General features: G+C 36.6%; 1 protein-coding gene across 6 annotated transcripts in view; it reads left to right on the top strand.

Moving 5' to 3' along the window:
- ttc16 (tetratricopeptide repeat domain 16) overlaps positions 1–26,323 on the top strand; it is an 85,904-nt gene that overhangs the window by 33,265 nt on the left and 26,316 nt on the right. Inside the window, exons 14-23 of one of the 6 annotated variants that reach the window (XM_073951614.1) lie at positions 4,661–4,914; positions 15,104–15,191; positions 15,487–15,629; positions 16,007–16,082; positions 17,435–17,537; positions 17,622–17,767; positions 19,556–19,679; positions 19,787–19,867; positions 22,357–22,532; positions 25,101–25,401. In XM_073951614.1, coding sequence (XP_073807715.1) covers positions 4,661–4,914; positions 15,104–15,191; positions 15,487–15,629; positions 16,007–16,082; positions 17,435–17,537; positions 17,622–17,767; positions 19,556–19,679; positions 19,787–19,867; positions 22,357–22,532; positions 25,101–25,401 — 1,492 coding nt within the window. Of the gene's footprint in view, positions 1–4,660; positions 4,915–12,066; positions 12,382–15,103; positions 15,192–15,486; positions 15,630–16,006; positions 16,083–17,434; positions 17,538–17,621; positions 17,768–19,555; positions 19,680–19,786; positions 19,868–22,356; positions 22,576–25,100; positions 25,402–26,323 lie in introns of those variants that run through there. The other 5 variants (XM_073951618.1, XM_073951616.1, XM_073951619.1 and 2 more) reach the window with 5 other exon arrangements.

Raw genomic sequence — 26,323 nt, 5'->3', positions numbered from 1 at the left:
TACACCCAGCTACATATCTGTGATTTTCCAGAAATGTACACCTAGGTACGTATCCACAATGCGCCTGTGTTGAACCCTTTACTTGATGGGGGAGTTTATAAGACCTGTCATGACACCTTTATAATCACATGAGATGAATAAAGGCAATTTTATGCATGCTGAACTGTCATTCACTCAGTTATGGCATTTAAAATGCAAAGGTTTTGACAACTTGACATAACCAAATACACCATCACCTGTCTTTGCCTTAATCGTGACAGCTTGACATTAAAGGGCACATACTTTATTCCTTTTTTTAAAGATTTAAACTAAGACTTTTGTGTATCCCGAATGTGTCTGTAAAGTTTCATCTCAAAACACCCACCAGATTGTTCATTATACCTTTTTAAATTTGAGAATTTGAGCTGTTTGGACAGTGTAGCTGTTTGTGTTGCCTGTGCCTTTAATGCAAATGAGCTCATTCTCCCCGCCCACCGTTCCCACTTGCGTGTCAGTGCATGTAGCCTTCACATAGATAAACAGCACTGTGACAGACAAGAATGAAGCAGATCTTCCTTTACTACAGTAAAAACTTCCCCAACTGTTATTTTAAATATTTGTTGTGGAGTTAATTTAAGCTTTTCTGAGTCACACACAACGTTGATCTATTGTTTGCTGTTATTTACTTGTTTATTTATTTTTTTGGCTTATTTTTTTGTCTCACCTGCTTTCTGGAAACATTCTTTGCTGGATTCAACACTTGACGTCATGGTCATTTCCTCTCTGCATCACCGAATTACATGGTGAGCTAACTGAACAAACTGGTTATAGCAGGAAAGTTGTCCATACGAAAGTAAGCGGTCAGCTGGTAAGTGTGAAAAGGAACGGTCATTCCGCCCCCTAGCGTTTTTTTTAAAGATGAAATGCAGCCATACGTACTTCTAGCTGCATAATTAGCAATCTCCAGAAATGCATATACGTTTTCAGAATGAGCCTATGTTGAATGTATCTGAGATTGTCAAAAATGAACACAGCGGCCTCTAGTGGATTTGTGAAAACTGCAAAAAAAAAAAATGTAGACCTGCTATTCTGAACTGCTAATTTCTTTAAAAGAAGAAGAATCTCTAAAATGACAATTCTTTTCATTAGAAATTTGGGAGAAATATTTTAGAAATATATAGACCATTAGACCATTATGTAATTAAATGCATGTCAGCTAAAAAAATACAGTAAGAGTAGCTCATAGAGTATTACTAATGCATTTATTTTTTCAAACCATTTAGTTTGTAACAGGCTTAGGACAAAACGTGTTGGAAATTGCATACCAGAATTGAACCAGACCGAAAACAATGCCTAAACAGCTTTTTGGCTTTTGGTTATCATTAACCAATTAGCCTGTGCGGCCTCAATGACCATAGCCATTTTAACAGAAGACCATGATTTACAACTCCCTGTTATTTTTGATTATAGTGTTTTTTGCCTTTACACAATACTTAAAACCATTCAAATTATATTTACTGTATTTTTATGATAACATGCACTTCTGTTTTATTGTATTTTGTCTTTTACATTTTAAATTGGAGTTTTTATTAGTTTTATTTTATTTATTTATTCATTCATTTTTTTTTATTTTTAAATTTGACTTTTTATTTTATTAAATTTTTTTTTGTATTTTTTATATTTAAACTTTTAATGCTTTATTTTATTAAATTTGACTTTTTATCATTTTTATTTATCTGTTTGTTTTATTTTTATAAAATTTAGAAATTATTTAATGTGTTTATTTTTTACATTTTACATTAAATTTGACTTTTTATTTTTTTTTTGTTAAATTATTTATAATTAATTACATGTTTAAATTGGACTTTTATTGTATAATTTTTTATTTATTTATTTACATTTAAAAACTGCATTTTATTATTTTGTATTTGACTTTTTTATTGTTTTTATTTTATTTTATTCATTTATTTATTTACATTTAAAATTTGATTATTTTATTTTATTAAATTGGACTTTTTATTATTTGTATTTCATTTATTTAGTTATTTTAACATGTTTAAATTTGACTATTTTATTTGATAGTATTTTTATTTACATTTTAAAATTTAATTTTATAATTTTTTTATTTTGAATTTTATTAATTAATTAATAAATTTTTTTATTGAAAATTTAACTATTTTATTTTACTTATTTTTTATTTTAACTAAATTTTAAATTTAAATTACTTTTTTAAATTTTAACTATTTTGTTTTATTAAATTTGACTTTTTGTTATTTGTATTTATTTATTTAATTAAATTTGATACATTTTAAAATGTAATTTAAATGTATTATTATTATTTTTTTAATTTGACATTTTATTATTTTAATTATTCATAAAAATACATGATTAAATTAGACTATTTTAAATTAAATTAAATTAAATTAAATTAAATTAAATTAAATTAAATTAAATTAAATTAAATTAAATTAAATTAAATTAAATTAAATTAAATTAAATTAAATTCCATAAGCATTGTTTTTGCCTCTTCTTTTAGACTGACTCTTCTGTGTTTACAATCAATACTTACAACCAATCCCCCCATTCATGCATTGGAAGTATGGAGTGATTTCTGACACACACAGATTTTCCCTGTGTTTTCTGCTTTGCAGTTTTAGGCTCTTAAAAAGCGTCCATTCCTCCAGACTTCCAGACTGTGCAAATCTCCTGAAGTATGTCTATCAGCAAACAGATCTGCGCTCGCTCGTGAGGAGTGTTTGATTGAGCTTTAAGCGTAGCGAAGCGTCTCTAATGTACAGAGCAGACAGACAGACAGGCAGCGGAGAGAACATGTGCTCTAGAAATGCACACGTCACACACACACACAGGCATGGTGGTCTCAGCTATCTGACTGCCGCTCTCTCACTGCTAAAAACAATATCAATGTTTCTGTCTTGTTTTCCAGAAAATATCATTCAGTCATTTTCTTTTCGACTTGGTCCCTTTATTAATCTGGGGTCGCCACAGCGGAATGAACTGCCAACTTATCCAGCACATGTTTTACACAGCAAATGCCCTTTCAGCTGCAACCTATCACTGGGAAACATCCATACACACTCATCCACACACATACACTACAGACAATTTAGGTTACCTAATTCACCTGTACTGCATGTCTTTGGACTTGTGGGGGAAACAAAAGCACCCGCTTGCCTGTCTGTTCTTCTGTCCATTAATTCATCTATCTATCTTTTGGTCTGTCTGTCTGTCTGTCTGTCTGTCTGTCTGTCTGTCTGTCTGTCTGTCTGCCTGTTTTTTGGTTTGTTTTCTTTCTATCTCTCCATCAGTTATCTGTCTGTCTAGAATGTCTGTTCTTATGTCTGTCAATCTGTCCGTCTGTTTTCCTGTCTGTCTGTCAGTCAATCTGTCTATTGTTCATCTGTCTGTTCATCCTTCTTTCTATCTTTTTGTCTGTCTGTCTGTCTGTCTGTCTGTCCGCCTGTTCCTCTGCCTGTCTGTTCATCTTTCTATTTCTCTATCTGTCTGCCATCTATTTGTCTGTCTCTCCATCTGTTTGTATCTATGTCCATCTGTCTGTCCACTTGTCCACTGTCTGTTTTTCTATCTATCTATCTTTCTATCTATCTATCTATCTATCTATCTATCTATCTATCTATCTATCTATCTATCTATCTATCTATCTATCTATCTATCTATCTATCTATCTATCTATCTATCTATCTGTCTGTCTGTCTGTCTGTCTGTCTGTCTGTCTGTCTGTCTGTCTGTCTGTCTGTCTGTCTGTCTGTCTGCCTGCCTGCCTGCCTGCCTGCCTGCCTGCCTGTCTGCCTGCCTGCCTGCCTGCCTGCCTGCCTGTCTCCCAATCTGTCTGTTGTTTATCAATCTGTCTGTCTGTTCATCCTTATTTCTATCTCTCTGTCTGCCTGTCTCTCCATCTGTCCGTCTGTCCTTATATCTGTCTGTCTCTCCATCTGTCAATCTCTGTCTGAAAATCTGTCCATTGTTTATCTGTCTGTCTGTCTGTTCATCCATCTTTCTATCTTTCCGTCTGTCTGTCTGTCTCTCCATCTGTCTATCCCTATGTCCGTTTGTCTGTTCGTCCATCTGTACCTCCGTCTGTTCGTCTGTCTGTCTGTCTGTCTGCCTGCCTGTCTGTCTGTCTGTCTATATATCTGTCTCTCTCCATCTGTCAATCTCTGTCTGCCTGTCTGTCCATCCTTCTATCTGTCTGTCTGTTTATTTGTCTGTCTTAATATCTGTGTGTCTGTTTATCCCTATGTCATCTGTCTGTCTGTCTGTCTGTCTGTCTGTCTGTCTTTTATCTCTCCATCTCTCTGTCTCTCTATCTGCCTGTCCATCTGTGTCTGTCTGTCTATATCTCCATTGTCTGTGTGTCTTTTTGTCCTCTATCCCTCCATCTGTCTATCACTTAATTTTTATGTCTGTCTGTCTGTCTGTTTGTCCATCTTTCTTTCCCTCCACCTGTCTGTCTGTCTAACAGTCCCTCGTTTATCTGGTCTCTCCATCTGTCCGTCTCTCTGTCTGCCTGTTTGTCTATCTCTGTCTGTCTCCCTGTCTGTCTGTTTTTCAATCTCTGCATCTGTCTGTCTGTCTGTCTGTGAGTCTAGAGCAGCAGACAGTAGCTTGTCTCTGTGTGTGTGACTGTGTTTCTGCTCCACAGCAGCAGCAGCAGGAGCTCATGATTTTGGCACCAGCCAGAAAACCGTTTTCACAAAGGCGTTCCCCAACACTGCCACTGTCTTCCTGCCGTGCCGGGACAGAAGGAAAGAAAGGGGGAAGAAGGAGGAGGAGGAGAGGAGGAGGAGAGGAAGGGGGATGCAGGAGCACACCTTACCCTCTTTACAAGACACATCCTCACAGCACACCATCAGAAACCACCCACACTGTCCAACAGCACCAGCTCCAGCTCTGCAGGTAAGGGGAAATATTTACTCTCCCTCTTTCTCTCTTTCACTCTCTGTGTGTGTGTGTGTATGTGTGTGTGTGTGTGTGTGTGTGTGTGTGTGTGTGTGTGTTCATTTTGCCGGTGTAGTGCTGGATGTTTTGGGAAAGAGCATGTGAAGCCAAGCAGACTAGACACTTGTTCCACAAACCCAAACAAACAGTGTTGAGTGCTCTGGTGATGCAAAGGGCTGGATGAATGTGACATTAAGAGACAGTAATGGTCATCCGGGAAAAGTTTCAGTTGTGTGCACTAAAAAAACTGGATTTACAGTTTTGGTGAGTGGTGAATTCAAACAAACAAATTAGGTTGAACATCACTATATTTCAAGAGTTCCCCCTTAGCTGATGATTAATTATAAAGCGGTTTTGGCATGCTGTCCAGGGAGAGAGCCCTGAGCGCATAAGATCCTCAAGCCCAGGGCTCCCTCCAGTTTGTAGGGCGAGAGGGGAGTTTGAGCTCAGGTAGGTCTTGAGAACTTCCCTGCTTATTATATGGCTTATAGCAATTAGGGTTAAGAGCTCATCAATGGTGCCAATTTGATTTGATCAATTCACCTATATCACATGTCTTTGAACTGTGGGAGGAAACCTGAGGGAAACCCATTTGAGTATGGAGAACGCGTTAACTCCGCACAGAAATGTCGACTGTCCAAGTAAGGATTGAACCAATGACATTCTTGCTGTGAGGCAACAGTGCTAACCACTGGGCCAGTGTGTCACCCTGTTAAGGAAAAGTAGGGAGGAGTGGGAGTGAAAGGGAAGTTTCTTCGAGACAAAGATGACTAACTATTTGAGGTGGCGTGGTGGCACAGTGGGTAGTGCTGTCGCCTCACAACACAAAAGTCGCTGGTTCGAGCCTCGGCTGGGTCAGTTGGCATTTCTTTGTGGAGTTTGCATGTTCTCCTCCCTGTGTTCGCGTGGGTTTCCTCTAGGTGCTCTGATTTCCCCAACAAGTTCAAACACATGCGTTATAGGTGAATTCTCTGTAGTGTATGTGTGTGAATGAAAGAGTGTATGGGTGTTTCCCAGTGATGGGTTGCAGCTGGAAGAGCATCCGCTGCGTAAAACAAATGCTGAATGAGTTGTGGCGACCCCTGATTAATAAAGGGACTAAGCCGAAAAGAAAATGAATGAATAAGTTAGGAATCATCTAATTGGTGAATCCTGCTTTGCTAATGCAGCACCAGCTGTGGTCAATCATAAGCACGTGCTTCTCTTGAAAATAGTTTATAAATAAAGTTCACTTAATTTGTTTATTTACATTCAGCCCGGGACTGTCTTAGTGGTTAGCACTGTCACAGCAAGAAGGTCGCTGGTTTGAGTCACAGCTGGGCGCTTCTGCGTGGAGTTTGCTTGTTCTCCACGTATTGGCATGGGCTTCCTCCAAGTGCTCTGATTTCCCTCACAGTCCAAAGACATGCACTATTGGTGAATTTAATGAACTAAATTGGCCGTAGTGTATGAGTGTGTGTGAATGTGAGAGTAAATGGGTGTTTCCCATTACTGGGTTGCAGCTGGAAGGGCATCCGCTTTGTGAAACATCTGCTGGAATAGTTAGCGGTCCATTCCACTGTGGCGACCCCCCCATAAAAAAGGGAATAAGCTAAAGGAAAATGAATGAATGAATTAATTAAATTATTAAAGCTTTTAGCAAGTCCAATGAATAATAATATGATAATAATAATAATAATTTTTCCGTGTGGTAGATTTTGGTTGAGCTGTGGAGAACAGTCCAGCACAAAATAATGAGTTTTTGTTTCCTGTTCAAACTACTTATTTAAAATGAGTTTAACGTTTTTTGGGGGGACAACTTAATTGTTTTATGTTCAATCCACTTAAATTTGTTAAAAAATATGATTCTAAGTTAACTTAATTTCTTTGTGTTCAGACAACATGGAGGAATTAGTTGGAATTCAGCTTTTTTTATTTTTACAGTGAGAGCAGAAAGTGTTCATTTGATGAATTATAATGCATGCTTATAAGCCTGAATCACAAACCACATTGTAAAAAAGTGTGTGTTAATAAATAGGGTTAGTTTTTTTTTGGATTTTCAGGTTTTTTCTGTGTATTTATTGTTCGTGAATCTCTTTATGGGACACTGATCTCTGCTCTGTAGACATTTGATGTTGAAAATATAACTATGCGCTTTAACAAAGTGACTTTTATTGTCATTTTAGTAGTTTGAAAGAATATATTGTATAAGAAATAATATGTCAGGAATTATGTTTGTAGAATAACAGAAACACTACAGGCAGTTTATTACCGGATGTACCATAATTAATTACTTCAGACATAAAAATGTCAATAAAAGACCCTTTTTCAGCCTTTTTGGTCTTAAAAGAAGAATCAAGAGCCCATGATGGAATTCAAAAACATAAATAAATGAAAACTAAACAACAAAGGAAAATTTATATTTGTGGAAAAATCTCAAAATACATTGTATGCGTCAAAATTATAGATAAAAATATTTTGCACAAAATCACTAGAATATTAAGTCAAGATCATCTCCCATTAAGAAATGCTGAAAATTGACTCCATAATTATAGCATAAGTTGTGTTGGACTAGTAATATGCATGTTTAAAGATGACTTTAAGGGTAATTTTCTCAATATTTAGATTTTTTTTGGAAACCTTAGGTTCTGGATTTTTCAAATAGTTGTATATCGTCCTAATATTATCCTGTCACAACAAAACACACATCATTGGAAATCTTATTTATTCTGCTTTAAGATGTTGTTTAAATCTCAACTTCCAAAAACTGACTTTATGAATTTATTTTGTGCTCCAGGGCCACATTTGTTACTGAAAAAGTCTATGAAATCATTTAGCTGTTATAGTTCTGTCATCATCTGTGACGCGGTGGCACAGTGGATAGCAGGTTCACCTCACAGCAAGAAGGTTGCTGGTTTGAGCCTGCGTGGTATGAGTGTATTGGGTAGGCTAAATTTTCCATAGCGTGTATGGGTGTTTCCCAGTGATGGGTTGCGGCTGAATAAAACGTGCTGGATAAATTGGTGGTCCACTGTGGCAACCTTGGATTAATAAAGGGACTAAGTCGAAAAGACAATGAATGAATGAATGAGTTCTGTCATCTTTTGGTTACTTTTTTTAAAACTTTTTTTTTTGGTGTCTTTCAATGTTTTGAGAAATTTATTTGAATATGGCCGCACGGTAGCTCAGTTAGCACTGTTTCCTCACAGCAAGAAGGTTGCTGGTTCAAGTCCCAGCTGGGTCAGTTGGTGCTTCTGTGTGGAGTTTGCATGTTTTTCTCGTGTTGGTGTTGGTTTTCTCCGGGTGCACAGTCCAAAAACATGCGCCATAGGTGAATTAGATGAACTAAATTGGCTGTAGTGTATGAGTGTGTGTGTGATCGTGAGAGTGTTTTCCAGTACTGGGTTGCAGCTGGAAGGGCATCAGCTGCAAAAAACATATGCCGGAATAGTTGGCGGTTCATTCCGCTGTGGTGAACCCTGATAAATAAGGGACTAAGTCGAAGGAAAATGAATGAATGAATAATTTGAATATATATGTATGGAAACAATTTAAAGACAGCTTGGAAATGATCTGGATTCACATTTTATAGATGTGTGCTTGAGTTAAATGTAGTTTTTTAGTTTGTTTAATTCCATAAACAGCTGATGTCATTTCTCACTGATGGAATTTAAAGTAATAATGTCACTTTATCATATTCAGACATTTACATTCATCATTTGTTGACGACACAATACCAGTGTATTAGGAAGAATTAAGAAATCAATATTTGATTCAATTATGATGCATTAAATGGTTTTTAAATCCAAAAAAGTCAAACGTCTATTTGAAAAGTCTCTACTAAATGAATATGTGGTTTTGGTAATGTGTCAGTTAAGAAGGAAATTAATCTGATATTAGACCATTCATATAAATAAATCAGCTCGGATGATGAATGGCTAAAGGAAACCACAAGAAATCAGTGAGCAGCTCAAGCATGGACCACATCCAAAGAAACGAAGTGAAAAAGCTGTGCATTGTAATGTGGCTAAAAAGTACTGCAGGCTACACATGATTTGTGGAGAAAAAATAGATATCCCAGAAAAAAACAATTTGTCACCTTAGAATTATAAAGTTCTATCTGACATTTTTGTCAAAATTGAGTTATTGACATATTCTGACAACTCATTTACATTATATTTTTTTCATAAGTTGTTTACATTTTAAAACTTTTTATAAAAAAACAAAATCAAATGTTACACACATACTGTTTGCTATATGGAATGCAAAAACTTTGAAGCTCAATATCTCAAAATCTTTCAGAACGCATATTAAAACTTATGATTCCAAGGTAACGAATTGAGAATGCATAGATTTTTCTAAAACGGTTGTAATTTAATCAATAAAACATTCTTATTTTTAAAAAAAGTATGTATATCTTTTAAAACTAAGGATGTTTTTACACAAAAAGTTTCAGGTTATGTTTTAAAGTGTAAAGTTGATGTGGAAAAATCATCCCAATTCACACAAAAAATGGCTAAAAACAATGTGCAGGCCCGGATTGGCTAATCGGGAGGACCGGGAGAATTCCCGGTGGGCCGGTCCGTTTTTTGGCCGCGAGGGCCGGTTTCCCTAGCTCCAGAATCTGTTGCTCTCAGCAGTCACATTTTAAAAATTTATTTATTTATTTATTTGACCACAGGCTTTTTATTCATTATTTTACCGCAGCTCTGCTCTTTTTATCTATTTTCTCGCAGCTTCGTGAGCAAGATGCAGCCTGCAGATTAATGAGCCAGATGAGTCATAATTCTATGTATAGATTGTGGCCCAGTGGATAGCACGTTAGGTTACGACGTCGTTGATCTGGGTTCGATGTTCGTCAAAGTAATTTATTTTTTTCATATTTATTGTTAAAACATATAATACTGTTAGGGTTGTTGAAAATTTGAAGTTCTAAAGCAGCTGTTTTCTCAAAAAAAGACGTGATAGTGTCATTAGACAATGTGTACTGAATGCTAGGCCAGCAGCTTTTTTTTTTTTTGTAAATAAACACTACTTATCTACACACACCTTTGTTGTTCTTCCGTTCCACGCATGTGTAAATTGTTTTCTTTGAAATTAAAACTTTATGGGTTTCAACACTGTTGAAACCTGTTTCCCAAAATTTCATTCTTCCCAAAATGCCATTGTGGTGAAAATGAATGGCCAAAATGCACAGGTTTTCAGCTTTAAGTCAAAAAATGTGCCTACAAGAAACTTATTATCATTTGCATTATGTACCTCCTATGGAAATCTGATATATGGGATTAAATGCAAATTACATACACACTACCTGATAAAAGTCTTGTCACCATATCCAAGTTTTAGGAACAACAAATAATAACCTGACTTCTTTTGTTGATCATTTGGTTTCAGAAGTGGCTTATATGAAAGGCGAAGGCCTCTAGATTACGCTTATTTTACCAAAATAAAATATGATCAAGCTATGATTTTTAAATATTTCATTAGGACACAAAGTTCTGACTTTGCTTAGACAAAAGTCTTGTCACTCAACAGAAATAATGTACAGTATATAATATAAAGTCATGCTGGAGTGAAAAAAGAATGAATATTGTGTATAACTCCCATGAGCTTGGAGGACTGCATCCATACATCTCTGCAGTGACTCAAATCACTCATTAATAAAGTCACCTGGAATGGCAAAAAAAGTGGGAACACATGACTTCCAGAGTTCATTTTCAATGCCTCCTCCTCCTTTATCTTACCCCAGACATACTCAATAATGTTTAACTCAGGTGAGTGAGCTGGCCAGTCCAGAAGCACCTTGACCTTCTTTACTTTCAGGAACTTTGATGTGGAGGCTGAAGTATGAGCAGGAGCGCAATCCTGCTGAAGAATTTGCCCTCTCCTGTGGTTCGTAATGTCATGGGCAGCACAAATGTCTTGACACCTCAGGCTGTTGATGTTGTCATCCACTCTGCAGATCTCTCGCACGCCCCCATACTGAATGTAACCCCAAACCATGAGTTTTCCTTCACCAAACTTGACTGATTTCTATGAGAATCTTGGTTCCATGCGGGTTCCATTACGTCTTCTACAGTATTTGTGATGATTGGGATGCAGCTCAACAGATGATTCATCTGAAAAATCACTTTTCCAAATGATCAACTAAAAAAATCAATATGACCGATTAAGTTAAATCAATTGTTATTACAGATTGAAGTGGTTTGATCATAAAACTATAAAGCTGTCCCAAAAAAAATCAAGTATTGTGAGGTTTAAGCTCATCTAAAATAAACAAGCAGCAAAAATCATTGTTTGAGTGTATATACAGTTGAATAACAGATTTATTTTAATTTTTGCCATGATGACAGTAAATAATAGTTGACTAGATATTTTTTTAGACACTTCTGTACAGCTTAAAGTGGCATTTAAAGGCTTAACTTGGTTTTTTAGGTTAACTAGGCAGGGTGATTAGGCAAGTTATTGTATAATGATGATTTGTTTTGTGGACAGTCGGAAAAAAATAGCTTAAAGGGGCTAATAATTTTGTCCTTAAAATGGTGTTTTAAAAATTAATAACTGCTTTTATTCTAGCTGGAATAAAACAAATAAGACTTTCTTCAGAAGAAAAAATATTATCAGACATACTGTGAAAAGTTCCTTGCTCTGTTAAACTTCATTTGGAAAATATTTAAAAAAGAAAAAAACTTTCAAAGGGGGGCTAATAATTCTGACTTCAACTGTATGCACACATACTGCATATATTTTTATTTTGAATGCAATTAATCATGATTAATCTTTGCCCAGGACTATTTGCACCAATCAAAGCATACTGTGAGGTTAAAAACACAAAACTCTGATGCTATTCTGGTGTGTTTACCAATCAAGCGCGCAGCTTTTTCGTGTGTCCAGACACTTATAGCTGCTCTCTTCACCTATTCGATGGAAAGCTGCAGCATTGATTGATTTTCCACTTGAATGCAGCATGTGAGACGTGAAAGCCCAGGAATCCTTGTGAGGCATTGAAGGATGAGTCTCCTTGCAACTCATAGACAGAGCCTCTGCCTCCCCCTTCTCCAAAAAACAGATACCGGCCCTGCTGTCTGTCGGCTGCCAGGGAAAGAAAAACAGCCGAGCGGAGGCCCCCGGGGGAGGGGAAGCGGGTTAGCCTGTGTTTGGCCTACATGGGAAGCGCGTGGTCTGTGGGAGACGACGAGTGTTTTGGCTAGCTGGCCCACATCCAGCTGTGTCTGGGCCGGATAATGAACTCCAGGTGCTCCAGTGGCCAGTTTAAGACACCTGTCACCAATATTTAGTGCCAGAAAAAGCCAGACTGCAAAACAGAGCGAGACGATCCGGTTGCTTACTTTAAGGAGACGATTCCTAATTGGAGGTGCGGGTCTGATGAGGAGAACCGGAGACGTTTGCGTGATTGCTTGCTTTTAGAGCGGCAACTCTATTGATGTATGTGAACGCAGCAGATTGCTGGACATACAAACTGTGAATACTTAAAGGGCTATGTGTACTGTATAAACTGCAGTGGATTTTGAGTGCTAGCTGTTTGTAGCATCTCTGATTCACCTAAATGGTGGTGGGTGGTGGGCTGCATGATATTAGAACAAAAAGGGCATTGCAATGTTTTGTTTTTCTGCAATAAATATTGTGATGTTAACATAAATTCACAGTTTTTCATTTAGAAATGTGGGTGAAAATGTACAATGTGCCACTTACCACACAAAACTTGTCATCTGTAAAAAAAAAAACAACCCAGCAGGCACAGGATGTCAACATGACATCAGATTGATGTTGGGGGGACGTTGCGTTTCGGGTGAAAATGAAAATCGGGTTGACGTCAGAACCCAGCGTCAGACCAACATCAGTGTCCAATGTCAGACAGACGTTTGATTTTGGTCCCATTCCAACGCAACCTAAAAACAACCAAATATCAATATGATGTTACAGCTTAACGTTGTGTGGATGTTACCATTATGACGTCTATCAGACATTGGATTTAGGTTGAATAAATGTCAGTATTTGACATAAAAATGACGTTGGTTGGAGACGTTGGCTCCACTTTGGACTTTGGTCAATTTCACGACCTAAATCTAACCTAATATTAACATCTTAGGAAGCTGAGAAACTTCACATGAGAATGAGTGCAGCTTTTAAGTTAACTTATTTAATTTAAATAATAACTTAGTTAAACAACTTTAAATTGACATATGAGTCGTAATCATTAATAATTGAATACAAATTTATTTTGGTGTAAGTTCACTTTATAAAAGGTTTCTTGCAAGCTAAGAAGTTTAATATGTAAACATAAACATCTTGGGTAAAACAAGGCTAAATTTGGGCTTTGTGAACATGTAATAGACGTCAAAGAGTAACCCAAAACTAGAGTAGTTATTAAATAGATAGAAATAAATACCTACATATGTAAAGTAGCCTGTCTAATCTTTGTGTTTGATGATAAGTCTAGTTTTGGGCTATTCTTAGGCGTCTATTCATTGACAGCCTAGATTTAGCCTCATTTTAGGCAAGTTATCCAGGCTACACGTCTATTAGATGTCTATTAAACACACAGTTGCTTGGTGGGGAGGTTCCCAGCAAGCATTTATTTGTGATTAAAAGAAGTCTAATAGACCTAAACATAGTCGTCTTGGCTAAAATGAGGCTAAATTTGGCCTGTCAATAAACATCTAATGGACATCTGAGAAAAGCCTAAAACTAGACTAGTTATCAAATAGAAAGGAATAAATAACTACACAAGTGAAGTCTGTCTAATCTTTTTATTTGATGATTAGTCTAGTGTTGGGCTATTCTTAGACGTCTATTAGATTTTCATTGACAGCTCAAATTTAGACTAATTTTAGGCAAGATATCCAGCCCAGACGTTTATTAGATGTCCAATAAACACACAATTGCTTGGTGGGGAGGTTCCCAGCAAGCATTTATTTGTGTTTCAGTAAGTCTAATTGATGTATAATAGACATTTAAACATAGATGTCTTGGCTAAAACAAGGGTTAAATCGGGCTGTGTGAACATCTAATAGGTGTCAAAGAATAACCCAAAACTTGACTAATTATCAAATAGACAGGACTGAATATAACTACACATGTGAAGTAGCCTGTCTAATCTTTGTATTTATTGATTAGTCTAGTTTTGAGCTATTCTTAGACCTCTGTTAGATTTTCATTGACAGCCTAGATTTAGCCTCATTTTAGGCAAGCAATCCAGGCTTGATGTCTATTAGATGTGTATTAAACACACAATTGCTTGGTGGGGAGGTTCCCAGCAAGCATTCATTTGTGTTTAAAAGAAATCTTAAATATGTCTCATAGACATCTAAACATCTTGGCTAAAACAAGGCTAAATTTGGGCTGTCAGTAAACATTTAATAGATGTCTTAGAATAGCCCAAAACTACACTATTTATTAAATAGACAGGAATAAATAACTACATGTAAAGTCTGTCTAATCTTTGCATTTGATGATTAGTCTAGTTTTGGGCTGTTTTTAGACATCTATTAGATTTTCTTTGATATCCAGGCTTGACATCTATTAGATGTCTATTAAACACACAATTTCTTGGGGAGGTTTCCAAGAAACATTTATTTGTGTTTAAAAGAAGTCTAATAGATCTAAACTTAGACGTCTTGGCCAATACAAGGCTAAATTTGGGCGGTCAGTAAACATCTAATGGACGTCCAAGAAAAGGCTAAAACTAGACTAGCTATCAAATAGACAGGGCTGAATGACTACACATGTGAAGTCTGTCTAATCTTTGTTTTTGATGATTAGTCTATTATTGGGCTGTTCTTGTACGTCTGTTATATTTTCACTTACAGTCCAAATTTAGCCTTATTTTAGCTAAGACGTCTATGTTTAGATGACTATTAGACGTCTATTTAATGTAAATTTAGTGTGTTTCTACGCAAAGTTTTATAAGTGAGATTCCAGATTCTAATTTTAGGAATCAAACAGCATATATAACTTTTGTTGTCTTTTTATAATTCAAATTATTTATTTGCGTGTAATTCAGAGTCATCATTTAAAGATTTTCTCAGAAGAGACAATGCTAAATGAAGCTCCCTAATTTGTGCTTATATCAGATTTTAAAAATTAATTAAATGTCTGTTTTGAGGGACTACTGAATTTCTTTTCTCCAAACATTCACTCTCTCCAGGATGAAGATCTGGTCCAGGATCAGTCTGGTGCTGCTTGGTCTTGTAACTCTGGCTCTGTCTCTGGGAAATCTCTCCAGCAGAGGACAGGTTTGGAATCTTCAAATCGAACTTCTCATTAGCTTTTCTTTTCATTTTTTTTACATATTTATTTCTAACAAGGAGGGAACAGAGACATTTTGTTGAATTAATAGATTAGGGATTCCCCTAGTCGACCAAATCAACATAACTCTTACTGTAGGAGGAACATCACTTTTCATCCATTTAAAGTGGTTTAAAATGTAATGATGACAGTTATGAAATAAAAGCGGTGTTATAGTCGGCTCTCAGCACAGATGTTGGTCTCCACTGTTGGTTTTGTGAATGAACTCTTTATTTGCCAAAGGAAGAGGGTGTTGCCTCTAACAGTCTGGAGGACGGGCTGGAAGTGATCACATACTGGTGGGGTGAATGGACAAAGTGGACAGCCTGCACTCGTACCTGCGGAGGAGGCGTCATGTCACAGGAGAGACACTGTCTGAAGCAAAGGTCATTATTATGCACATCACACAACTACTTTAAAAGCGATCTGTTGATTGAGCTGGTAATATTTAAAGAATATTTAAAGAGCATTGTGTAGCTCAAAAAGAGTACACAGCGGCCTCTGGTGGAAAACTGCAAAAAACGTAGCTCCTGGGACATATTTGGCACTCTCCATAAATATATATAGGGGTACGTATTCATAATGAGCCTCGATTGCAAAATAATGTGGTACCAAGTCATATTTATGAGCAATAAAAAGTTACAAGAGATATGAGAGAAATTTTGGAAAAGTACTTAAAACGCAAAAGTAACAAATACTTTTGTCTTCAACTGTGTATCCTGTTGTATTCAACTGCTGCTAAACTGCAACACTTTTTTCAAAGGAAGAAAACAACAACCGGTAAAGACAACATGACATGCACAGGCAATGCAAAAAAGTATCACCTCTGCAATGCAAAGGTCAGTCCTCAATATCTGTCCTGCCATTCTTTGCACACACACACACACACACACACACACACACACACACACACACACACACACACACACACACACACACACACGCATTTATATATACACTTACCGGCCACTTTATTAGGTACACCTGTCCAACTGCTCGTTAACGCAAATTTCTAATCAGCCAATCACTTGGTAGCAACTCAATGCATTTAGGCAAGTAGACATGGTCAAGACGATCTGTTGCAGTTCAAACTGAGCATCAGAATGGAGAAGAAAGGTGATTTTAGTGACTTTGAACATGAATTGGTTGTTGGTGCCAGACGGGCTGGTCTGAGTATTTCAGAAACTGCTGATCTACTAGGATTTTCACGCACAACCATCTCTTGGGTTTACAGAGAATGGTCCAATATCCGGTGAGTGGCAGTTCTGTGGGCACAAATGTCTTGTTGATGCCAGAGGTCAGAGGAGAATGGCCAGGCTGGTTCCAGCTGATAGAAAGGCAACAGTAACTCAAATAAGCACTCGTTACAACTTAGGTTTGCGGAAGAGCATCTCTGAATGCACAACACGTCCAACCTTGAGGCGAATGGGCTACAGTAGCAGAAGACCACACCGGGTGCCACTCCTGTCAACTAAGAACAGGAAACTGAGGCTACAATTCGCACAGGCTCATCATAATTGGACAATAGAAGATTGGAAAAACATTGCCTTGTCTGATGAGTCTCGATTTTTGCTGCGACATTCGGATGAAGAATTTGCCATTAACAACAAGAAAGCATGTCATCCTGCCTTGTATCAATAGTTCAGGCTGGTGGTGGTGATTTAATGGTGTGGGGGATATTTTCTTGGCACACTTTGGGCCCATTTGTACGAATTAAGCATTGTGTCATCGGCACAGCTACCTGAGTATTGTACCACGAATCATCTCTGACTGGTATCTTGAACATGACAATAAGTTCACTATACTCAAATGGCCTCCATAGTCACCTAAACGTAATCCAATAGAGCACCTTTGGTATGTGGTAGAACAGGAGATTGGCATCATGGATGTGCAGTCGACAAATCAGCTGCAACTTCATGATGATATCATGTCAATATGGACCAAAATTTATGAGAAATATTTCCAGTACCTTGTTGATTCTATGCCACGAAGGATTAAGGCAGTTCTGAAGGCAAAAGATGGTCCATCCTGGTACTAGTAAGGTGTACCTAATAAAGTGGCCGGTGAGGGTATGTATATTTGGACAGTTCAACAAATATACTCTTTTTTTTTTTAGTCACTGAAAGTCAGGGCCATTTGTCTTATTGTGAGAACCCTGATTGTAACCTAATCGTATTTCTGTGAGAAACAGGAATGTCCTTCTACAGGGAGGAGTTTCAGAGAAGAGCAGTGCTGGTCATTCAACTCTCAGGTTTACAATGGAAAGAATTACCACTGGAAACCTCTCTATCCTGGTATTAACTGCTTTATTTGATTAAGCCATGCTGCAAAGGTCCAATGTATGTTTAAACCAAGAGTCCCTGTTTATGTTCCTGTAGACGACTACGTTCATATCTCCAGTAATCCGTGTGACCTACACTGCACCACCTCTGATGGTCAAAGACAGCTGATGGTTCCTGCACGTGATGGGACGTCCTGCAAGTACAGCAACTACAGAGGCGTGTGTGTCGACGGCAAATGTGAAGTAAGGAGCTGTTTGTCTCTTTTAGCTGTGTCTTTTCGGCTTAGTCCCTTTAATAATCTGGGGTTGCCACATCGGAATGAACGGCCAACTTATCCAGCATATGTTTCACGCAGCGGATGCCCTTCCAGCTGATCTCTGGGAAACATCTATACACACTTATTCACACACATACACTACGGACAATTTAGCCTACCCAATTCATCTGTACTGAATTACTTTGGATTGTGGGGGAAACGGGAGCTCCCGGAGGAAACCTATACGTGAACGCAGGGAGAACCTGCAAACTCCACACAGAAACATCAACTAACCCAGCCTAGGCTCAAACCAGCGACCTACTTGCTCTGAGGCGACAGCACTACTTAAAAAGAAACCAGTTATAAGAAATGAGTTTGTAATGTTATGATGACACTCACTGACATTTTGGCATTGCTTACTGTATATTGATTGTCTCAGGCATGTGATGATGTAGATCACAGGTGTCAAACTCAGTTCCAAAAGGGCCGCAGCTCTGCACAGTTTAGTTCCAACCCTAATTAAACACACCTGATCAAACTAATTGAGTCCTTCAGGCTTGTTTGAAACCTAAGTATGTTGGAGCAGGGTTGGAACTAAACTATGCAGGGCTCCGGCCCTCCAGGAATTGAGTTTGACACCCCTGATGTAGATGTATAAGCCAGGGACGGACAGGGCCCAAAAATCAGCCCTGGCACTGTAGCCATATTACCACACCGACACAGCCCCATACACAGACACGCACATTTACTACTTATATTGGTGTACAGATGGTGAAATAATATAAGCACTACCATATTTAATAGATATTTAAACATTTAATGTATGTGAGTGGAACAAAAACAACCTATTTATAACAAATTTATACATGCAATCATTTCATTCATTAATTTTTTTGTCGGCTTAGTACCTTTATTAATCTGGGATCGCCACAGCGGAATGAACCGCCAACTTATTCAGCATATGTTTTACGCAGAAGATGCCCTCTAAGCTGCAACCCACTGGGAAACCCCCTACACACGCGCACACACACACACACACACACACACACACACACACACACACACACACACACACACACACACACACACACACACACACACACACACACATTCATCTACATGCACTACGGACAATTAAGCCTACCCAATTCACCTATAGCACATGTGTTTGGACTTGTCAGGGAAACCAGGAGGAAACCCACCAGAACATGCAAACTCCACACAGAAACACCAACTAACTCAGCCGGGGCTTAAAAAAAACGACCTTCTTGCGCCCCTGCGCTGTGCCCTTTCGATACTATTTCAGTTAATTTTATGCATTTGGCAGCGTCTGATTTTAAATATATATATATATTTTTTTGCTTTCTCTGAGCTTTTCGGCACCACCTTTCCTTTTTTACGGTCCATCTCTGACAATTAGCTCGTTGCACTAACTGTTTATTTGACATTCTTGCCAGATTTTGATTACACCTGCGTAACCTCTAATTGGATCAGCCCATCTCGAAACCAGCCGATCTTTGTCGATTGGGCAAATGCTTAACATTTATTATTATTATTATTATTACTAGTATCATCATCATCATCATCATAATACTCATATCTCAAAAGAGATAAAAGCTGCCTGCATGTAAAACAATACATATAACAAACATTTTTTTTTTTTTTAAATAGCTGACCGGCCCACATTTAAAGAATGGTCCGGCCCTTCTGGCATTTGCCAGAATTGCCAGATGGCCAGTCCGCCCCTGGTATAAGCTGATGTGTAATTTTGCAGCCCATAGGATGTGACGGTGTCCTCTTCTCCCCCAACACCCTGGATAAGTGTGGCGTGTGTCAGGGAGACGGGAGCAGCTGCAGTCGAGTTACTGGGAACTTTCGCCGCGGGGCCTCGAGTCTAGGTAACATCACTTCAGTGATTTGCAGAACTGCATTATAGTCAATGGTGCTGATTACATTCATCAAGTAGTCCACTAAAGTCCTAACTAAGTGAATTGCTTCTTTGAAGGCTATACTTTCATAACTCAAATCCCCGAAGGATCATGGGACATCCAGGTTATTGAGAGGAAGAAGTCTGCAGATATCCTGGGTGAGCAACTGTACAGGGAGTTTTTAGACTGGTTTGCACGTATATTGGTAAAGCAATCCATAAACATTAAAGAAACAAATGGTCAAAAACAAGGCCAGGCAAGACAAGGGAAACCACTTAGAAATGTTCACTACGATAACAAGACTCAGCAAAGTGCTAGAGTGACTGGGGGGGTTATATTTAGTGTGTACATGTGTGTATATTCAGTCCTAATAGTCTACAGCTGTGTGTAAACAGTGAGTCTATTGAAACAGCTGTGTGACTGCAGCACATGATTGGATTTGTAGTTGGGGTGAATGATACCACTGGCCATCATAATGCTGCGTTCACACCAGATGCGGCACGCACGTCAAGCGTGAGTGATTTACATGTTAAGTCAATGCAAACGCGCGAATAGACATCCTGTGGCGCATTACGCGTGAATGGCGCAGCGGGAATGAGGCGAATGGCGCGGTGCGAATAGCGCGATACGCGCGAGGCGAATTGAGCGTTTTGCGCGTTTGACGCGCTTAACGAGTGTTTAGCGCGAATCTCTCGAATTCGAAAATCTGAATTTCAGCGGACATTCGCGCCGCGTAAACCAATCAGAAGCTTACTCTTGTGGGGTGTGATTGTGACGTAGAACCAGTTGATGGTGTCCAGGGGAAATCATCCAGGCGACACTGACAACAAATCATCAAACTGGGCTTGGCTCAGTCAGAAGCACCGTTGAAAGCCTCCGTGATCCAGGTTCAGTTTCTGGAGGAGTTTATGAGCTCACAGAGCTGGATGCACCTCTGAAAGCATGTAGTGGACTCAGACACGGTCCTAAACGTATCGACGCTGTTTTTTAGCCTTCATAAAGTACATAAACAATGTTATTTTCTTCATAAAATCCATGTTAGCCATTTGGCAACGACGCTACAGTCACAGGGAAGACAGAAGCCCTGCCCATCACGCGAATCCGCGTCTGTTCTGAAGTAAATTTGACACGCGAATGAAGCGGATTTGATGCGCGAATGAAGCGAGTAAACTCAAATGTTCACGCGGCTATTTATGCGCGTTCCGCGTCTGGTGTGAACACAGCATAACAGTTTCAATCTAGAGACCAAGAGAAACAAAGCTACAGAGTATGTTTATATGCACACTAATACACTACTTGACAAATATCATTGAGCAGGGATTCGAACACAGGACGCCCTGACATGTTACTCCACCATATGTTGCCGCACTAACCACTAGGCTATTGCACCGTCGCAATGTTGTGTTCTTCTCAGATTCCCATCTGTTAAGGGAGTCAAGGGAGTCATATATACTGTATATACAATTGAAGTCAAAATTATTAGCCCCCCTGAAATATTAGCCACCCTTTTAATTTTTTCCCTGAATTTCTGTTTTATGGAGAGAAGATTTTTTTCAACACAATTCTGAACATTTTAATAACTCATTTCTATTAACTGATTTATTTTATCATTGCCATGATGACAGTAAATAATATTTGACTAGATATTTTTCAAGACACTTCTATACAGCTTAAAGTGACATTTAAAGGCTTAACTGGGTTAATTAGGTTAACTAGGCAGGTTATGGTAATTAGGCAAGTTATTGTGTAACAATGGTTTATTCTGTAGACTATCTAGGAAAAAATTTCTTAAAGGGGCCAATAATATTGACCATAAAATGTTTTTAAAAAATTAAAAACTGCTTTTATTCTAGCCGAAATAAAACAAATAAGGCTTTCTCCAGAAGAAAAATATTATCAGACATATATATATATATATATATATATATATATATATATATATATATATATATATATATATATTTATATATGTGTGTGTGTGTGTGTGTGTATGTATGTATGTATGTATGTCTATATAGAAGTCAGAATTATTGGCCCCTCTTTGATTTTTTTCTTTTTTAAATATTTCCCAAATGATGTTATCAGAGCAAGCAAATGTTCACAGTATGTCTGATAAAATTTTGTCTTTAATGTTTTAAAAACCATTTTCAGGTCAATATTATTAGCCCCCTTAAACTAAATTTTTTTTTTGATCGTCTACATACCATCATTATACAATGAACGGGTACGGGTGCAGATATAACTTAAATATATCACGGCTACCAGCCAATCAGATTCTAGAACCAGACAGAAATGTTGTATAAATAAATAAATAAATAAATTGTATAATAATATATGTAATATATATAATTATGTTATAAATATATATATATATTTGAAGTCAGAATTATTAGCCCCCCTCTGAATTATTAATATATACTATAAATATGTATTAAATATACGTTGTTAAACTATTATTTTTAAAATGTGTTGAAAAAGACAAAAAATTGGCTAATTATTTAGTTTTTAACGATATATTTTTAATATTTATACCATTTTAACCAAAATGCACAAAAAGACTTTAATACAATTTTGCTGAACAAGATCAAATGATAGAGAAATACTCACAATCCTCCCATCATTATATCTCCCCCTTGTCATTTTCCAGCTGTGACTGACCAAGCAGGGAACTTTTTCTTCAATGGGGCGTATAAGATGGACACCCCTCAGAACTTCCACGCCGCAGGGACCATTTTCAAATACCGGCGGCCCACCGATGTGTACGAGACGGGGATCGAGTACATCGTGGCGAAGGGGCCCATCGATCAGCCCATCAATGTTCTGGTACTGTAGCTGTGGTCCTCCCTTCGCCGCCAAGGGCTCATGGGTAATCTCACTGGCTGGCTAACCATGGCTTTGACTTAGTGCAGGCCAAAGTCTAATGGTTCACTCTGATGCATTGTTCCAGGAGCAATGAATCTTATTATCGGTACTGTTGAATGCTCAGTTCTGTTTGGCTGATGGATATTTGTAGGCGTGTATTATTTTCTGATAATCACACTGTTAAAGTAGTTTCAGGAAGGCTTGACCACATCACTGTTCTGTATACACTGTAGAAAATGCAGGAATCCACACAATTCATTCATGTTTTCCTGTAACACAAGGTGATCATGTTAACTATTGACCAGTCATTGAACAGTTAAGTTGTCCCTAATAAATCAATTAAAAAGCTAATTTTAAATAAGTAGTAGCACAATTATTTCTTTGAGTGTAGAGTGATTTCACAGCAGACAACAGTCAAAAATCTCATGTTTAAGAAAGTCGAGGACACAATTTTCAACAGTTTTTTCTGTCAGTTGTCTTTTTCTTAATCAATCATGCGGGATGACACAGGGAAACCTTGAATTTTTTTTCAATCTGTTTTTTAAGAAAGAGATAAGAAAGAGTTTTAAGAAAAGGATAATTGATGACAAAATTATTAGATTATTGTTTTAATAATAATAATTATTATTGTTATTATACAATTTTTATTTAATTGACAAACCATTGAATTATTAGATTATTTTTTTATGAAAACTATTAAAACTAAGCAAGGGATCATTGATGACATGATATGAATATATATAGACAGTTGAAGTCAGAATTATTAGCCCCCTGAAATATTAGCCACCCTTTAAATTTTTTTTTCCCAATTTAAGTAATATTAATTTTATTAAATAATTTTATAATAATTTTTTATTTTATTATTATTTAAGAAAACTATCAAAGAAAGGGATAATTGATGACAGACCATAGAATAATAATAATAATAATAATAATAATAATAATAATTATTATTATTATTATTATTATTATTATTATTATTATTATGAGAAAACTATTAAACCTAAGAAAGGGATGATTGATGACAGGCCATTAAATTATTAGACAATAATAATAATAATAATAATAATAATAATAAAAACAACAACAATAATAATAATAATAATAATAATAATCACCACGCGGTTGCGCAGTAGGTAGTGCTGTCGCCTCACAGCAAGAAGGTTGCTTGTTCGAGCCTCGACATGCACTATAGGTGAATTGGGTAAGCTAAATTGTTCGTAGTGTATGTGTGAATGAGTGTGTATTAATGTTTCCCAGTGATGGGTTGCAGCTGGAAGGGCATCCTCTGCGTAAAACATATGCTGGATAAGTTGGCGGTTCATTCCGCTGTGGCAACACAAGATTAATAAAGGGACTAGGCAAAAAAGAAAATGAATGAATGAAAGAATAATAATTATAATAATAATTATTATTATTATTAGGCAGCATGGTGGCGCAGTAAGTAGTGCTGTCACCTCACAGCAAGAAGGTCACTGGTTTGAGCCTCGGCTGGGTCAGTTGGCATTTCTATGTGGAGTTTGCATGTTCTCCCCGTGTTGGCGTGGGTTTCCTCCAGGTGCTCCGGTTTACCCCACAGTCTAAATACATGTGCTATAGGTGAATTGGGTAAGCTAAATTGTCTGTAGTGTATGAGTGTGAATTATTGGTGGTTCATTCCGCTGTGGCAAACCCTGATTAATAAAAGGACTAAGCCAAAATAAAATGAATGAATGTATAAATAATTTAATAATAATAATAATTATTATTATTAGACTAGTTTTATTTCATTATTATTTTTAACGAAAACTATTAAAGAAAGGGATAACTAATGACAGGCCATTAAATTATTAGATAATAATAATAATAATAATAATAATAATAATAATAATAATAATAATATTAATAATAATAATAATAATAATAATAATAATAATAATAATAATAATAATAATAATAATAATAATTAGAATTATAATAAATATTATTATTATTATTAAGTTTTTTATATAATTCTTATTATTTAAATATAAATATAATACTTAATATTTTAATCCTTATTATTATGAAAACTATCAAAGAAGTCATAACTGAAGACAGACCATTGAATTACTAGGTTATTATTAGGTAATTATTGTAATGATTTTTTAATTTATATTCTTTTAATATAAAATATTTTTAGATATTACATTTATTTTTATAGAAATTACAAATATTCTTATAGATTAAGGAAAGGGATAATTGACAACAATGAATTATTAGAAAATAATAAGAAATACCACCTAAGAAATAAAATAATTATAATAATATAATAATTCAATGGCTTGTCATCTGTTATTTTGAACGAAAATGATTAAAGAAAGGGATCGTCAATAATCCTTTTTTTAAAAAAATGTGGGATGACACAGTGAAATTTTGTATACTTTCAACCCCCCCCTTTTTTGCCATGATTACAGTAGTTTGTAATGTTAATAATGCTTCATGCAAAGGTGAAATGAGATATTATTATGACATATTTGTTGGATATGTCTCTTTCTGTTCTCTCAAAAGGTCTGGAACCAGAATGGGCAAAATCCGTACATCACATATGAGTACACAGTGATGAGGGACTCTATGGCTTCTGTGTCACAGCCTCCCATTTACACGGGGCCGCAGGGAGGATCCAGTCTGGTTTCAGTGGAGGTTGGGAGTGTTTTACAGCATAACCAGAGCATGTATGATAAGAACCAGGAACAGACCACCGGACCCAGGGCTGTGGAGGGACAAAAGCCTGCTCAGGAAACCAATGAAGTGTATGAGACGGCTAACATTGACTGCGAGCAGGACGCTAACACACAAGTGCAATATACAGGTAAATATCTTGAAAGGTGCCATATACTGCATTGGTACAATAGGTTACATTTTTATCTGATATCTACACAGTAGGTACAGTTGAAGTCAGAATTATTAGCCCGAATTATAATACTTTTCCCCAGTTTCTGTTTAGCAGAAGTTTTAATAACTTCTAATAATTAATTTCTGTAATTTCTAAAAACTAAATTCTTTTATCTTTGCCATGATGACAGCACTTAATATTTTACAAGATGTTTTTGAAAATACTAGTATTCAGCTTAAAGTGACATTTAAAGGCTTAACTAAGTTAGTTATGGTAATTAGGCACACATTTGTATAACATTGGTTTGTTCTAGACAGTCGAAAAAAATATAGCTTAAAGGGGGCTAATAATATGGCCCTTAAAATGGTTTGGAAAAATTAAAAACTGCTTTTATTCTACCCGAATTAAAATAAATAAGACTTTCTCTAGAGGAAAAATATTATAGAAAATACTGTGAAAAATTCCATGCTCTGTTAAACTTAATTTTAAAAATATTGAATACATTTTTATAATAATAATGACATCGGCATAAGTAAGTTTAAAAAAATCCCCAGGAATGGTTTTATATGTTTATTTATTACTCTATATATAACCCCTAACATCAGAAGGTCTTTATTGACCATATTTGGATTGCTCCTAATAAACATGATAAATGAACAATAGATACAATTAAACAGATCTTATGCCTCTTCAGAGTGATTGCTCAGTAATGCATAGCAAACCATCTGCATCACCCGTTTTCAAAATAAAAGTCCCACACACATAAGCTAATTTAGTAAGCTAAATTTAAACATCCATATGTAAACATATAAATATGTTTTGTGTTTTGACTGAACTTTTGTCCAGCGGGATTTTACAAATGTCAGAGACATTTCAGGGAAAAAGTATTTTCATTTAT

This window comes from Danio rerio, chromosome 5 (genome assembly GCF_049306965.1).
Source record: "Danio rerio strain Tuebingen ecotype United States chromosome 5, GRCz12tu, whole genome shotgun sequence".
In the NCBI taxonomy this organism is placed as follows: Eukaryota; Metazoa; Chordata; class Actinopteri; order Cypriniformes; family Danionidae; genus Danio; species Danio rerio.
The sequence above is the reverse complement of the archived record's forward strand: the minus strand, read 5'-3'. Positions and strand labels throughout refer to the sequence as shown.